Genomic DNA, 17,058 nt, shown 5'->3' with positions numbered 1-17,058 from the left:
CAGCTCTTTATGGGATGGGCAGGAAGGCTGGTGCCAAAAGAAATGTTTTGTTTTTATCCTAGGAGAAGGCACTTTTAATGTATCCATACTCATTATTAAAGTGGATCTTGAAGTAAAGACTCTAATGAGGGCTACCTGCTAAGGTGGAGGAGATTTTGATAACCAGATGGTTGTCCATTTCATTGGTGAGGTCAAGGCCAAGGAGGACATCCGTGAGAACAAGAGGGCTGTAGGGCTTTTGAATGAGCTGTGAGCACCATCTTCCACCCCCCACCATGCCAGGATGAGGCTGGTTTCATCACTGAGGGAATCGACTTCCACACTTTCATTAAACTGTGCCCAATTTGAAAAAATCAAATGCTGCATTATTTTGCAGCACCCTCGATCCTGCAGAGAAAGCCCTGTACCAAGCCAGCCTAGATAAGTTGCAGGTCTAAGATGTCATCACGGTGGGTCGCTCTCCACATTTTCAAAGATTCTGAAACTTCCGCAGTGCTTCTTCAGCGACAAGTAAATAAACAGTAGCACGAACCCTGCGTCATTTATGATGCAACTTTGCAGGCTTCAATTTTATCTGGAGATAAATCTGAAATACTTAGGAGCAGCCGCTCTTGGATGTCGATTCTTTTTCTTCTTCTTCTCCCCGAAGTCCCCCAGAATATAGCTGTATACTCCAGTTGTGAGTGCCTCTGGTTGTGCTATGTGGGACGCCGCCCCAGCATGGCCTGATGAGTGGTGCCATGTTCGCACCTGGGATCCGAACTGGCAAAACCCCAGGCCACCAAGGTAGAGCGCGTGAACTTAACCACTCGGCCACGGGGCCAGCCCCATGGATGTCGCTTCTTTTTTCTTGATATTAAAATTGCTAATGAATTCAGGACTGTAATGATCAAGTTTGAAACCGCCATTCCCACCAAAGAGAGACAGACGTCACTCTGAGCCTGGTGTGCTCCTTTGGGTTTATGAAGGCAAATGGCCAGTGGCTGAGGATGATGACTTGCTTAGCAAGTTTGAGTTGACAGGCATCCCCCCTGCACTCTGCCATTCCTTCGATGGAAGGCACCTTTGATGTTTGTGCTAGTAGCATCCTCGGTGTGCCAGTAAGGAATACAAGAAAAGGGAACAGAATTGCACTGGCCAGAGAAAAAGCCCAGGAAACGGAAATATGAGGCCAAAGATCAGTGGCAGAGAGCAAGAGCCGTTCAGGAGCTCCTTCAGTCCCACGCGTTCAGCCTGAATGCTGCTGTGGAAGGTGACACTTCAAGGCAGTTTCAGTAATGAGGACAAACTTGATTTTAGACAAATGCCATAAAATCAAGTAACTTCAAGAATCGGATCACTGAGAAGGATACATTCGAGCATCAACAGAAGAGGCTAGTGGAGTGAGAAACTGGGTTAGGCTGAAAAATGGCCCCATAAAAGTTACCCACGGCCCAATCCTTGCAACCTGTATTGTGTTATACAGCAAAAAAGGGTCTTTGCAGACGTGATTAAGTTAAGATTGTTGAAATAGGGGGATCATCCTGGATTGTCTGATGGGCCCTCGATGCAATCACAGGCATCCCTGGAAGAGGGAGGCAGAGGGCGATGTGGAGATGGAGCAGGGCTGCCTCAATGACTGGGGTGATGTGGCCACAAGCCAAGGCCTGCCGACAGCCACAGAAGCTGGAGGGGTGAGGAAAGGGTTCTCCCCTAGAGCCTGTAGGGGGAGCATGGCCCTGCCGACACCTTGAGTTCAGCTCAGTGAAATTGTTTGGACTTCTGGCCTCCAGAATGTGAGAGAATTTCTGTTGATTTAAACCATCAGGTTTGGTAATTTGTCAGAGTGGCCACAGGAAACTAATACAAACCCTATCATGGCATTGTATCGCATCAGTGCAGAGAGCGAGCCTGGATGGGCTTCTTCCTTCCTCTGGAGGCGCCTCTTCTGGATCCCCCTGCTCTGACCGAGCAGACCAGAGGGGAAAGCAGAACACACTCCACGGTCTCAATAGTTGAAGGACCCAAACTTGCACGTCGATTCAGTGGCAGATAAAGATAAAATCTTCCTTGAGTCAGTATGGATAGATTGCTCATCAGACCGAGAACTTGAATATGGTACTGTGCTCAGGTAGCAACTAGGAAATGCAATTCGCATCCTGAAGAATTTTATAGAGAGAGACGGAGACTTCATTTGCAAGTTAAGTAGTGAGCTGCTTGGGTACCAAACTGATGCAGCATCCATTCATGTCCCAGAAAACTCAATGATGCAGCGTGAAAGAGGAGAGGAAGGGCCCCTCCCGTGAATGTGCGCTTCAGAGCGGCTGAGCGTTTCTGTTCTTGGGCTGTGAAGAGACTTGGGGGGTCATTAGCACAAGACCTTTGAACTGACCCCCCAAGTGTCAGGTCACCTTTAGGATAGGAGAGTGGCCTCTCGTTCCATTTGCCCATTGTTTAGAGGCCGTGCCACCATGGACCAGCAAGGGTCGAGCTGGTACGAAAACCCTTCTTCGGAAAAGCTTCCATGTGTGGCCTAAGTCAAGTGGATACCCGCCACTTGATAGAGCAGTGTCTCCCAAACTTTGTGCATCAGAATCACCCAGCAGGCTCTTTAAAAATGCATTCCTGAGGCCCATCCTTAGAGATTCTGATTCACTGAGGCCTCAGTCTGCATTTTCAAGAGTATTGATTCTGACATGGTGAATGAGGGACATAGATTTAAGAAACGCTAAGCTTTTCAAAGTTCGAACAAGCAAAGTGAAGCATTTATTTTTAGTGTTGTCTGAAGAAACAAACAGAAGAACATTCTGAAATAGAACTAGAGCCTTCTGTATCCCACAAGAGAACTCTGTTCTTTATACAACCTGTAGATTTGAGAGTAGAAGCTTCTCTGTTGTTAAAGTGAAGCCACATTTACTATTTAATTTTATTTGCTTCCCTCATTTGTTCCAAACCAAAGTAATCTAATTGACAAGGTTTGATTTTTGTTTTCGAGACGGTTTTCCCACACTGAGGGTTTACTTGTACAGTCAGGCGTCGCTTAATGACGGGGATACGTTCTGAGAAATGCATCGTTAGGCGATTTTGTCTTTGTGGGAACGTCATAGAGCGCGCTCACTCAAACCTAGATGGTAGAGCCTGCCTCAGCTGTACGGTACTAATCTTATAGGAGCAGCGTCATATATGCTGTCTGTCTTTGACAGAAAAACATTGTTACGCAGCACATGACTGTAATTTGTTTAAGCCTTTAAACAATGAATTAGCATGAATAGGGGAAAAAGTATTTTATTTAAATCACATGTAAGCTGCATGAAAGGTATGTGGGGGGATCATTATGTTGCTCCATCTATTTTTGTCTATCCTTGAAATCTTCATTACAAACATTTCAAAATCCAATGAAAGGGCAAAACCCCTCAAATGTCCTGAGGGGCTGGCTGACTCATCTCGCATCCTCCTGCAGGTGGGAAGTACAGAGGTAGCCAGCTTTCAAGGCCAAGGGCCTCTTCTCACGCTGTCTTGCTTGTCTAGCTTTTCTTAGCACCTCTCCCAGAAACTGGGAAGTATGGCAGCTATTTCACAGCAGGAAGTGGAGATGGTACCCAGCTTTTTGAAGGCGTGACTTAAGTTTTTGGCACTTGGGCGATTTCATGTTAAAGATAGCGTGAGATTTTTCTGTCACCTCTAAGTTCTAGTTCCAACCCATTATGCCGTGCTATGGATAAGCAGTGGCAGTATTTTCCAGATATAAGCTACACACAGTAGAGCCCAATTGTATAGGAAAAAGTACATCAGATAAAATTATAAAGCATCCAGAATTAGATGCTTATCCTACGTAGGGGCTCTGTCACAAAGCCAAATAACGTTCTAAGAAAGAATCCCGATTTCATCAGTCGATAATTTAGCTATGCCAAACGGCATTTTCATATAGATAGAGAAGCTATGAAATTTCAAAATATTTTAAGAAACCTTTGTCTTTGGTTTAATATCTTCAAATTACACAAAACTCCAGTCTCTCAGTGAGCGCTGCCATTTTACTGCAACTTCCCAGCAGGAACCCCTGTCTGCTGACATAGTTGGTGATAATGGAAGTGGTGCCCAACTTATGAATGCATGAGACAGGCTAGAGGCCTATCAGTTGTTTTAAGGTAAGTTCTGTTACTAACCAGTAGGAAGTATGTACTTTATTAGACCGAAATTCTGTTGAGAAGATATTCTGAAAAGGCTTTATATTAAAAAAACAACTGTAAAGTCTACATTCAACTCAAATAAGATAGGGTCCAATAAATTTACCTGAAAAGTAGTTAAGGTCCAAGCTTCCTGCTGTCGAGTCTGTGAGCATCTCTCTGAGGGATTCAGAGCAAGCTCTTAGAAGCCATCTGGGCCTGCATTTTCTCATTTGCTAAAGTGGTTGTATGGGACCATTTGTCCCTACCCTCCATTGCATTATGTCTCCCCCTTAGGAAGAATGTGTTGTGATTGGGAACTATTTAGAACTGTTATAACTTTGACATATTAATAAATAATGAGCAGCACTTTACAGTTGATTTCTGGGCTAAAAGCAGTTGAAGGTTCTGAGGTATAGTTCGAAAATCTTAGCTAAGAGTTGCCGGCAAAGCACCATATTTTACAATTACATTTAAAGCAAGATCGGAAGATGTTCTTCATGCTGATTTAGCATTTGTAGTTAAATTCCAGCATCTTTCATGTAGTTTAACTTCATTTTTCATTGCTTTCTGCTAGATCAGAGAAATTAGAATGAGCACTATTTTTTGCAGATGTTCAGATTAGATTTTTAAAGAAAAAGTCATATTTCAGTGTCCCTCACTTTTCTCCCCTCTAAGAGATAACGTGATGATATTTGAAAAGTAAGCTCTTGGAATAAGTGAAACATTTGGTTAGCATGTGTCTAAGTCAGGATATGTTTTATGTTCGGAAAATTCAGTTGGTTATTTCCCCAGTTTGATTTTCTTGGAATTCGCTTTTTAAAAATTCCTCTAGGCAATGAGGATGATAATCATGATGATTAAAAAGAAACTGGGGGACATTCTCACTTAGCTATAAAACTCACGTCCATGTATCTTCTTGAGAGTGCTTAGCCTATATTTTATGTTAAGTCTGGGATATAAAAGTTTAAATTTCTAATGCAAAGGTTAAATATGAATTGGAAGAAAGTTTTTACAAAAATTCTGCCTTGGTCATTGAGGTCTTCTTACTGAACGTTTAAGACGGTATTAAAAGCTTTGACCATCATGATCATCGGTTCTTCAATAGAATTTTTTAGAATGCTTCTCACCTCTCTTCCCCATCCATCCCTGAAATTTAATTGTGACCTAATTGTAAACTTGGTCCCCTGACCCTGACCGCTATTCTAGGACATAAAGATGATCCTTCAGCCTGATGGCCAGACTACTGAGATGTTAATCCCTTTTTTGTGCTTAATCGTATAAATTCTACTTCTTAATGTGGTGTCCATAAAACCTCATCGTGGCAGGGTGTCTCACGCGTTTTTAAAATGTTCTCCAAGTGATAGAAGTGGCTTTGTAGGGAAGCCCAGTTTTTACACAGTTTCTCTTAGAGAAATAAAATTCTTTGTCCTAGATCCGATGTCCAGTTTTCACAAGATGATTGCTGAGAAGGTTCTAGGCGGCGTCTGTGTTAAAAAGCCTTGCTTTCTGTTAACTAGAGATGTGCAAGCCAGCCAGCGCTCCATAGCCTTAATTGCAGAAATGATCCACACTGCTAGTCTGGTTCACGACGACGTTATTGACGATGCACGTTCTCGGAGAGGAAAACACACAGTTAATAAGATCTGGGGTGAAAAGAAGGTACGGTGTTTTGCTTTTTGAATCTTGCTTACCCAATCCCACACTCTGTGGATTGCATTTACTGTTCACCTTTCTCGCCTTAAAAAGTTAAATAGCCTCCTTCAAATGTGGTCTTCCAACTTTCAGAATAGGATTCATGTCTTGTCTGTGTTCAGGTATTTGATAATCGATAATGCCATAGAAATGTAAACAGAATTTCTGGTTATTCACAGTTACATATAGAATTCCTTTTGGTTATAAGAAAAGGGATTTTGTAGTTATCCAAAACCATTTATTTCATGAGGGATCATACATTTTACTTTTGGGCTCAGATTACTCAGAATTCGTTCAATTTCTTAACCATTTATTGAGTGCCATGTGCTAGAGTGTCAAAGCAAATAAATAAATAAAACAAAAAGATATCTATGTTATGGTTTTTATATATGTTAAATATAGCTTTTTATATATATATCCCCTGATATCAGTATATCAGGGGATTACTGTTCTGCCATGAAAATTTTACCTTTTTAAATAGAGTCTCTCTAATTGGGTTTGGCTCATCTATCTGTATTTTAAAAGCATATTTCCATGGTATTTTATTAGCATTTCTCAAAGGGAGTGTGCGAAATCGGGAATTTTCTTTGAGGATGCTTAAACCATGGGTTGTGGGATGGGAATGCGGTTGAAGAGAGAAAAGCGAAGAGGTGCAGAGCTCTCAGGAGCGGCTTCTCCACACATGCGCCCCCGTTGGCCGCCCTGCCTGCTTGAAGCACAAACAGAACAATAGTGCAGACGAGGTTCCCCTCTTCGCCTTCCCCTCCCTTGCACGGTATTCACAGTACCTGGTTACCCCTGTTTTTTAATTGTCCTTATTAAAAGGAGAAATAGATGTTAACTGTCGTCTTCACATGCTGGTTTTCCTTACGACTTTGTTGTGTCATCAAGTCCTGCGATTTTGTTTGTAAGCCTTTTATTTGGAATTTTGGATTAAAGGGTTCTGTGTCCTATTGACAGAATCCCGTACATCAGAACATTGGTAAAAAGAGAGTGGAGCTTCGTTTCGGAGAGGTCATGGGTAACATTATGATGTGTCCCTGTGGTGGGCTATGCCCATTTTCAGAGCCCATCCTCAAGCCTTCCTTGGCAGGGGAGGAGGATTCGAAGAATAAATTAAGGCCTTTTCCTGGGCTCCCGTGACCTCGTGACTGCCTCTGCTGTGGGATCTCCCTGATGCGGGGAAGAATGTGTTCACCACTGTCACCTGTGTGAGCTGTGAGGCTGGCCTGCCCCGCACACGTCCACCTGCCGCTCCCCTCCCCTCTCCCGCCTCTGAACCCAGACTCCTGTGTCACGGATCAAAACTCCATTCACACAGCGCCTCCTCCCTGAGCCCTCGTGACCCTGCCTGAGTTCCCAGCCCTCCCTCCCTGTCACCCCTCACCCCAGCCGTCCCCAGTTTGGACGCTTCAGTTCCATATGCCACAATCTTGTGGCCTCTAGGAACCTCGGGGCCAGGAAAGGAAAGAGTTGAAGGCCTAGAGATCCCTAGACCTGACCTGCTAATGTCGCAGGGGCCAATGGGCAGACATCTGTGTGCATGTCAGTCACCATATGTAAGGGACTTGATAAATGTATATTTCTATTTCTATCGAGATAGCTTATGCTATAAAATGATGATTAATTGGTAAACATACTGAACATCACTAATTTTGAATACTAGAGAACTGACAGGCACAATAAAAACTTAAAATGTGGTTATGTTGAAATTCTGTGAATTAAAATTGCTATGAACTCTAGCATTTATAACTAATTACTCTATAACAATGCTTATGCATATCTTGAAATATGTAGATTAGTATATTCGATTACAGCATATAATTCAGTTATGTATAATTTATAATTAGTTGCAAATACAGTATGGACATTGACTCACAATCTAAAGAAGATTGGAAAAATATTGATTATCTAATGTTCAGTGAAAAAAATATTTTTTCTGGGAAGGAAGAATGGGCAGTCTAATCTAGTGCAAAGGGCAGTGAACTTGGAGCCAAGATCCCTTGGTTTAGTGTTCACTGAGAAAAGCATGCATTGTGCCATGTGCTGGGGTGGGCTAAGTACTGGCCGAGCTAATGGGCAGTCCGTGCCCTCAAGGAGGCTGGTAAACAGGAAATCACTGATTGGGATGGAAAGTGCAAGGACAGCAGGCTGCAAGGCATGTTATGCTCACACAGCAGAGAGGGATCTGAGTGGACTTCCTGGAGGTGCCAGCTGAGCTATTTATGCAAGTGAGTCTGCTAAATGAAGGGGAAGGAGTTTTTGAGCAGAAGAAACAGTAAGTGAAAAGACAACACACAAGTGAAAAGAAAACCACAACAACGTAGTTGGAGGAAAGAGTGAGTGGTCCAGCGTAACTAAACTGAAGGCGGCCGTGTTTTGGTGGGGCCTGCAGATGAAGCGAGAGAGTGAGGTACTTTTCATCTCAAGACATTCATTTCTTCAGCTCTGAACTGGAGAGAGACTGCATAATTGCTGAGAGCCAGTCCAGTGCAAACGATGTCCCAAGTCTGTAACTAATTATTATATAATCCCGCTGAGGCAGGGAAAAAGCTTACATCCAAGATGACCCCTCCCTCCCATTCTGTATTTATCTTCTAAGACGACAACCTCATTGTTGGCTCCATTGCTCTGATAGTTTTCTCTGAGAGTTTTTTTTTTTTCTCCTTTTCTAGGCTGTTCTTGCTGGAGATTTAATTCTTTCTGCAGCATCTATAGCTCTGGCACGAATTGGAAATACAACTGTTATATCTATTTTAACCCAGGTTATTGAAGATTTGGTGCGTGGTAGGTTAATTCTGCATTTTCTTCTTTTTTATTCAGTCTTAGTATTTAGCAGTATAAAACTGTATCTCAAATGACCCCTTTCCTTCTTTCTAGGTGAATTTCTTCAGCTAGGGTCGAAAGAAAATGAGAATGAAAGATTTGCACACTACTTGGAAAAGACCTTCAAGAAGACTGCCAGTCTGATAGCCAACAGCTGTAAAGCAGTATGTACGTTCTGTCTTCTTTGAAGTTAAAAAAAAAAAAAGCCTTATAGCTTCTTCTTGGGAGCTAATTCTAGAAAAATTTCACTGGAGAATCTTAAAATAGTCACCAAAATCCCAAGAGGTCATTGAGAAAAGAAGTACATCCCTAAACAAAGAGAGAACTTCTGCTGTGGTTTCCATTTTTGCCGTCGTCTTTTGCTAATGCAGGCATTAACTTTTATTTTTCCTCCCAAGAGTGAAGCTTTATAATGTATTCCCCAATCTCATTTCCAAACTGTGTAAAATTTTGAACAATTTATCATAAATGATTTCTCTTATGATTGTCGTCCCACACACTATTTCTGACGTCTTACATTTTAAAAGTTGTGAAGCGCTGTGTTCTTAAATATAATATTTACCCAGGAGAAAACATCTATTAGACTGTACTAGTCTAGTGCTCTTTGTCCTTTTTTATGAGTGGTAGATCCTCCCAATATTTTTACAGGAAATATAAACAAGCCAATTTTCTTCAGGGTATAAATCGAGTGTGAACCATAACTTGTTTTTCCCTTGCTTTCTCCCTGGCCTTCTCTGCACTCCCCACATAGTTTTCTTTTTTAAATTTTATTTATTTATTTATTTATTTTTGCAGGGAAAGATTCGCCCTGAGCTAACATCTGTTACCAATCTTCCTTTTTTATTTTTCCTTCCCGAAGCCCCAGCGCATGGTTGCATATCCTAATTTTAAGTCCTTCTATTTCTTCTATGTGAGCCATCACCACAGCATGGCTACTGACAGGTGGTGAGGTTCTGTGACCGGGAAACCAACCTGGGCTGCTGAAGCCATGAGAGCACCAAGCTTTAACCACTAAGCCTTCAGGGCTGGCTCTAGTTTTCTTTCTTTAAAAGTCAGTATTATCATCCGTAATCTGTAGACTAAAATTGGGTATTCAGTGCTAGCCCAAGAATGAGAGACAGTTCCCTCCATAGTCTTGTTCATCTGACTGTGTCCCGGCCTAACAGAGGTAACAGAGATGACACCTGGGCATAAAGTCTTGTAGCAACAAGCAAGGAAGCTCTCTCTGGGGCATGTGTCGGTTGCTGTCATGATACACTCTTAAGAGCATTACAGTTACAGAGAGCTTTTTCTCAGGTGAAGAAGTCCCTTGCCAGTAGTGTGTCTGTTTTGAAGAGTGTCAAGAAATGTATAATTGTGAGCCAGAAGGGAACCAGGACAACATTTTCTTCCTAAAATGACCTAACTGAAACCCTAAGGAATGTGAATTATGTAGAATATGCTGGCCACGATCTCAGCCATTTTTGTGTTTATTGAAAGGATTATTATTTTTTTATTTCCAAGAAATTGCTAGTTTGCTTTTTTAAAATATGATAGACACTAGAATGCTAATTAAAAGAATGACCTACCTAAAATGGGAGTCGTAAAGCTGTGACATTAATCCTTCATTGGTCATCAGATCCTTGATGGCCAGAATCTCCATGGAGTTCGAGATCCATCCTTATAAGGCACACTGGTGTGTTAAGCGAAGCTCGCTGATGATTTCACAAGCTTGAGATTGCACTTCGAAGCACTAGCAGGTAGTGGGGCTGTTCGAAGTTGAACGACAGGGAGTCATTGTCCACACAAGGTGGACCCCCCACAGACAGGCAGCAGCGCCATGTTGGAGCCAGAACAGGAGCTGATGTACTTAGTGATCAGATCCTACGAAGGGGCCAAGGAGACGGACCTGAGTAATCAAGGAAAGGCTTAGTGCAGTCCCTGTCCTGTGCTTAAGATGCTAAAGATATTATAGCACGTCTGTTTGTTTATAAAGAGCACCTCGGTCCTCACAGATTAGCAAGTTAGCAATGGACATGTATGTTAACATGGCATGGCCCTTATTAAAAATGAAATACTTTATGCTGTCCACTAGGAGGCATGCTGGCATCATCCCGGAACTAGCCACTTTTCATGTGATTTATTCCTAAACTCCAGAGCTGTTAGAATAATAAAACAAAATCACGAGCTCTCTGAATAAAAGTTTCTATATTTAGGTGCCTATGGGTAGAAATATTCCAGAGGTGTTATATATTCAAAATTGCTATTTTTGTGTAGTCCTGGTGTCTAAAATGCAAAGACATGTGGGCTCCAAAAGAATGCATGCAAAGCAAGTTAGAGATGCCAAAAAGAGAGGATAAGGGGGAATTTAAACTTCAGAATTATTACAGAAGAACTAGTGGAATTCTATGGTGTTACAGGAATTTGAAGGAAATGTAGCAGCTTTTAATTCGTTCTAATGGTGTCTAAGGACACCATTTCTTCCCCCTCCCCTTTTAAATGACTCTTTATATTTTTAGTGGAAATAATATTAAAATCTAAGGACTGTCTAGGATTGTTTTGTGACACTGATATTAAAATAGAAGTAAGCTTCAAAGATAATTGGCTATTTATTTATACATAGTCATGCAGAGTACATTCTGTAGCTTACCAATGATGGCTGTCACTTGTTCCCCGGAAAATCTGATGGGAATGAGACCTGAGAGGCCCGGGGGCCCATCTAGTGTCAGTCAGTCAGACAGTGGCTGTGCTGGCATTTGAAACCAGAACTGGGTATGGTAATCTTGCGTTCATTTGTTTTTCTCTAAATGTCTGTTCTCTCTAGTGCTGCATGTGGCCTGGAATCAATGGGCTGTCTTCCTATTTACTTTATTTTCAAAGCTACAGAGTGCGTCATGGAACTTTGTTTTGTGGGTCATATTTGCAGAATACTCTTATTTTGGGGTTATGATATTCTTATCTAATCTACTGATAGACCTTATTCAAATTTTGTCAGTTGTCATAATATTGTTAATAACAAAAGGGAAAAAAATTTTTCTGGTCCAGGATCTCATGTTGTCATGAATCTTTTCATCTGGGTCCTCAGTCTTTCTTTGTTCTTATATTACCTTGATATTTTGAAGAGTACAGGCCAGTTATGTTGTTGAGCCTCTCGAGTTGGGTTTGTCTGATATTTCTTGAGATTAGACACAGGTTATGAATTTTGGGCAGGAATACAACAGGAGCGATGCTGTCTTGTCAGTTCATCACATCAGGGGGTGCCTGGTGTCCCTGTATCCTATTACTGATGAGATTCACTTTGATCCCGTGATTAGGGTGGTGTCTGCCAGGTTTCTTCACTTTATTTAAAGTTCCTATTTTTCCCTATTTGGGGGAGGCATTTTGAAATCACATCAGTAATTCTGTTTCTTATCAAATTCTCCCTCTCTGGGTTTAGCATCTGTTTATGATAACTTTACTGAGGCGATAGTCACCCTGATTTTTTGCCACGTGACAGTTTTCTTAATCCATCATTCCTTCTACGTCTCGCTTCTACAATAGAGTTGGTATTCTCTTTTAAGGAAGACCTTATCTATATGGACTCTTGGATTGCTGTTTTACTCTATGGATTATAACCCTTTATTGTTATGTATTTTAATGCTCAGTTGTCCTGTATTTGGCCAGTGAAGAAGGCCCTTTAACCTGGCTCTTGTGCCTTTGTAACGTATCCCTGTCATTCTGTCACACTTCCTTAATTTCTGGCAGGAGATGTTCTAGGCTCATCTTGTCCTTCCCTGCGCTGAGAACCATCATTTCTCCAAGGAGCCCTGGTTCTTTCTGCTGGAGAATGGTATTTAGAAACCAAGATCTGGGCACCAGGTATCATTGCTTCCAGGCCCTCCCAATGGACAGAGATAGGGAATTTATGTGTGGGTTATGTATATTTCTATGTCTTTCTGTATCCATTTTTGTTTATTTAAAACCCTAAGTTAGCATACTGATAGCTCATACCACAGGATTCATGATTTATTCTAGCATTAGGGCTTCCCACATTTGTAACTCCCTTCCCCAACAGTAAGAAACTTGGCTCCCATTCTCCACCGTATGTTTGCCCAATCCTCGAATATACCATAGGGGTTTAAAAATGGGTACCCCCCATCTCTGTGAAAAACCTAGCAGTTCAGGGTTGGTTTGCAGTTCCTTTTACCTTTAGCCTGAGGATAATATAGTTAAAGTTCTGTGTTCAGAAGTTACCTTTCTCCCCAGCTCAGTGTGGTCATGTTATTATTTGAAATATAGTTAGGTTCTCTTTTATTCCATTTTAGGGGTTCCGTTCTTACTAATTTGTGTTTTAGCTTTGAGGTTATTGTTTTGAGTGGATGACACATTACAAACTGTACAAAAAGGTAACTGCCTCTCATGCCTTCAGCCGGTTCCCAGTACCCGGCCTCCTCACCCACCCCCTAACTAACTGTCTCGTTAGTTTCTCGTTCCTCCTTCCTGTTTCTTTTCACACAAATGAGCAGACGTGTGTATGCTATTTCCCCTCCTGTCTTACAACAAGAAGTAGTATATTGTAGTAGTATATTTCTGGCTGAAGTTAAACATCTCTTCAGATGCTTAAGGACCTTTTATATCTTGAGTTTTTGTGAATTGTCTGTTCGTGTCTTTTGGCCATTTTTCTAGGGGGTGTTTTGTCTTTTTTCTGCTCAGTTTTAAGAGCTCTTTGTAGATTAAGAATGTTCACTGTTTACGTGTGATAGTGTGTCGTATATGTTTTCCCCCAATATTTTCAGTTGGTTTTTGACAACAACCTGTTTTGATATTTTTTATGTAATGGTGGAGCTCCAGTAATCTCCACTGTTTTTGATAAAGACGACCATGATGCATATATGTGTTCATCAGAATCTCTCTCCACAGTGGTGCAAACATGCACTTCAGACATAGGGATGCTTGATAAACGTCAAGTCCTCTGCCCCTACCGATGCCAACAGCATTTCCTAATCTTTTTGAGACAAGGCTCATGAGAGGTGTGGGCCTTCTCCTGAAAGATGCAGGTGGCCTGGCTGTGGACCTGCTTCAAACACAACAGTTAGCTGAGCTCCACTTTTACTTAATCATTTCTTTGCACTCCACCCACTTCCAGAAAGATATGAGGCGTCTCTGCTCTGAGGCTAAGAACAAGCAGTGTTCATTTCACGTCAGCATACCTCCTTTTGGGTCTTTGCGTTGCATTGCTTCTGATTTTCCTGGTTGTGATAACAGATCCAGACAGCCTGTGCCTGGGCTGGGGGAGCAGGATTCTCTGGGGGGAGTGAGCAATGGTCTTTACACTGCACTAGTTGAAGTCTGAGCAGGAATGTCCCTTCACAGCCTGCAAGGCAGAAGCCGCCCACTAAAAAGTAGCTCATCTCTGTCTTAGCACATGTGAGCTAGAAGTGGGCAGTGCAGACAGACCTCATGGCTCTATGCTTACTTGGGCACAGTCCTTGACCTCTGAGCTTCCATTTTGTTGCCCGTTAGAAGTGGCATAGCAAAGTGATGAAAAGAATGCTCTCTGGAGCCAGATTGTTGGCGTTCAGATTCTGCTTCCTCCATTTCCTGGCTCTGGATCACCTGGTACCCACTGTGCCTCAGGTCCTCCTCATCAGTGAGTTATCTGTGAGAGAGCTCGGAATAGTACCTGGCACACCCTGAGAGCTCAGGAATTGTTAGCTCTTAGCATCATCAACCACAAAAGGATATTTATGGGATGCTGTGAGGTTTAACTAAGATCATGTAAAGTGCTCATCATATGTCCTCCATAAATTTTAATTCATTAAGTTTAGAAATAGAATGTAGTGTTTAAGAATCTTGTACTTGTCAGGAAGCAAGTTTGTATTTCTGTGCTGCTTTGCTGAGGAACGTTGAGGAACGGCAATCACCTCTCCAGGGACTGCTTGATGGGCGACTTCTGCCTAGAAAAGGGGGGTCATTGTGTTGTGAGCTCAGCATATCCCAGGCTGCCCTAATCTTGCCACACTCTCATTCTTTTAGCCAAGTTGATGGATATCTTGCCTTCTTTCCAAGTTTCTAAATCGTCTCCCATGTGGTCTCAAAGCTTCCTTAGTTCAGTTGAAAAGAGGAGGGCTCCCTCCCTGTAGCCCACTGGTCAGTGCCTGCCAGTGGTGAGGTCTCTGCTGTTGAAAGCAGGTATGAGTTTGTTATTCACTCCAGTAAGTGGCCGCTGAACTTTTTATGCTGTGTGCATTTTTGTCGAGGAGGAATGGCCAAACATCACACAGTCGCAGGCTTCATTACGTCGTCAGAAACATTCTCAGGGCTGAGCAAGTTATGGGATCTGGCCGTAATTAGCGGAGGTGCATGGGCACTCCCAGGCTCCTGTCTCTATATCCAGTGGAGGAGGAGGAGGAGGATTATTAACAATAGCAGCAAACAGACTGAGTCATGACCAGAGTTTATGAGTAGCATCACCTGTCTCCCTCACAGCAGCCCTCTGAGGGAAGAGCTGTTGGTCCTGGGGTTTAAAGACGAGGCAACTGAAGCACAGAAAGATTAAGGGACACGCTGAGGTCACGTGGTAATTGTAAGGAGCATAAGTGCCCCTGCAGACGAAGTGCAGAGCCCACGGCACTGTTCCACACTGATGCCCGAGCAAAGTGGGGCCCCCACCAGAGGACCACAGAGCTCAGGGCTGAAGTCAGGGGACAGGGCCCCTTACAGAATGGAGATGACATGCTCCATCTGGCTTTCTCCTGGAGACATTTCCTCTCCAGTAGAACAGAAGGTCTCTCCCTTCCCCCTTTTGGTTTTTACCCAGTCTTTGTTTTCTGAAAATGTGGCAGGGCCTGCTTAGCATGCTCAGCAGAGCAGTGGGAAATGCACGCAAGCAGCCAGTGCCAGCTAGTTTTTTTGGAGTTTTAAAAAAGACTTAGAAGAACTGTTTCTCCCCCACTGAAAGGGGAAAATATAGTTTTTAAACAGTTACATTACTTATTGTGAAAGAAATATGGAAACAGCACTGGTTAGGATCCTTTGATAGTAAAATAAGTACATCTATGTCAGAAGCATGAGGCTGCACGCTGTCACAGACACAGCAAGAAGTAACTGCATCTCAGAAATAAGTGGGAGAGCCACGATTATTAAAAGACTACAGATAGGGAAGTATATATATGGCAACATCACGTGTGCGATTAGATCAGATTACATATCTAGCCCTAAAATAGAGCTAAATCAATAGAAAATAAAATAGAGTTGACCATTGGGCTGAGTTTGCTGAGAGCTAGAAGCCAGCATTTCTCGGTTTTTCTTAAGGAGTGGGAAAGATGGTTTATCCTGTGAAAGGGGGAGAAAAGCATAGTTTCCTTAGAATTTAAGAAAACAATCTGAGGCTGAAATCGTTCATTCCAAACACAGGTACTTTGTAGACGTTTGCTCTCCTTCTGGTATCAGCATTTCCTGATTGTACGTAATCTGGCCTCACTCCTCCTTAAGGGAACAGGCGTATGAATCCTTCCGTGCCGGGGTTGGCTGCCTTGCTTCTGCCCCCAGTGGCTTATCTCAGAATTCTCCTCTGTTGCAGGTCTCGGTCCTGGGATGCCCTGACCCAGTGGTGCATGAGATTGCCTATCAGTACGGAAAAAATGTGGGAATAGCTTTTCAGGTTGGTCCGCTGCTTTGTTAACGTGGCCTGTTGGTACAGTGGGAAGGACGGCGGTGAGGCTGGGCTGGTGATGCCTTGACATTGCTTTTTCCCTTTTGCTAGCTGATAGATGATGTACTGGACTTCACCTCGTGCTCTGACCAGATGGGCAAACCGACATCAGCCGATCTGAAGCTCGGGTTAGCCACTGGCCCTGTCTTATTTGCTTGTCAGCAGGTAGGTTTTACAAACCCCCTGTGACCCATTGCTGTGTAGTCCCACAGAACCAGTATCTTCCAGGCACAGCTGATGGGAAGGTTCAGATGAGGAACAGACAGGAAAGCATTCTGACAAGGGACCACAGATCTAGACTGGATCCCAGCTCCATGCCTGAGATGCTAGAGCCAGTCACTTCACCTGTAAGCTTTGTCTCCTGATCTGTAGAATGGAGAAGATTACAACCTTCCTCCCAGAGTTGTGAGGAGTAACTGAGAGAACATTCATGGAGATAATTTGTAAATTCTCTAGGCATGACAATTTCCTCATATCTGGAGCACTGACTAGGTGAATGGTGTCCGCATCTTGATTATAGGACTGGACTTTGGGTGTGCCTCAGAGCCCCTTAAAAAGGCCCAGGAAGGGCCGCCAAGCATAAGAAATTGTGAGAAATTCTCCAGTTCTAGAAGTTTAATGGGACTGTCTGCTGCTCTCAGAGAGCCTCGGCCATTGCCTCAAAATGTCAAGAAGTCAGTGGAATACCCTACTAGAACCACACAGTTCCTTCTTTCTCCAGAT

The 17,058-nt window shown here is 42.8% G+C and overlaps 1 protein-coding gene across 4 annotated transcripts in view; it reads left to right on the top strand.

The window, feature by feature from the left end:
- PDSS1 (decaprenyl diphosphate synthase subunit 1) overlaps nt 1-17,058 on the top strand; it is a 37,615-nt gene that overhangs the window by 11,565 nt on the left and 8,992 nt on the right. For 2 of the 4 annotated variants that reach the window (XM_023632060.2, XM_023632061.2), the window contains exons 5-9: nt 5,663-5,804; nt 8,513-8,624; nt 8,718-8,827; nt 16,204-16,284; nt 16,387-16,500. In XM_023632060.2, coding sequence (XP_023487828.2) covers nt 5,663-5,804; nt 8,513-8,624; nt 8,718-8,827; nt 16,204-16,284; nt 16,387-16,500 — 559 coding nt within the window. Of the gene's footprint in view, nt 1-4,030; nt 4,125-5,577; nt 5,805-8,512; nt 8,625-8,717; nt 8,828-16,203; nt 16,285-16,386; nt 16,501-17,058 lie in introns of all 4 variants that reach the window. The other 2 variants (XM_023632063.2, XM_070254768.1) reach the window with 2 other exon arrangements.

This window comes from Equus caballus, chromosome 29, assembly GCF_041296265.1.
Source record: "Equus caballus isolate H_3958 breed thoroughbred chromosome 29, TB-T2T, whole genome shotgun sequence".
NCBI lineage: Eukaryota > Metazoa > Chordata > Mammalia > Perissodactyla > Equidae > Equus > Equus caballus.
The sequence above is the reverse complement of the archived record's forward strand: the minus strand, read 5'-3'. Positions and strand labels throughout refer to the sequence as shown.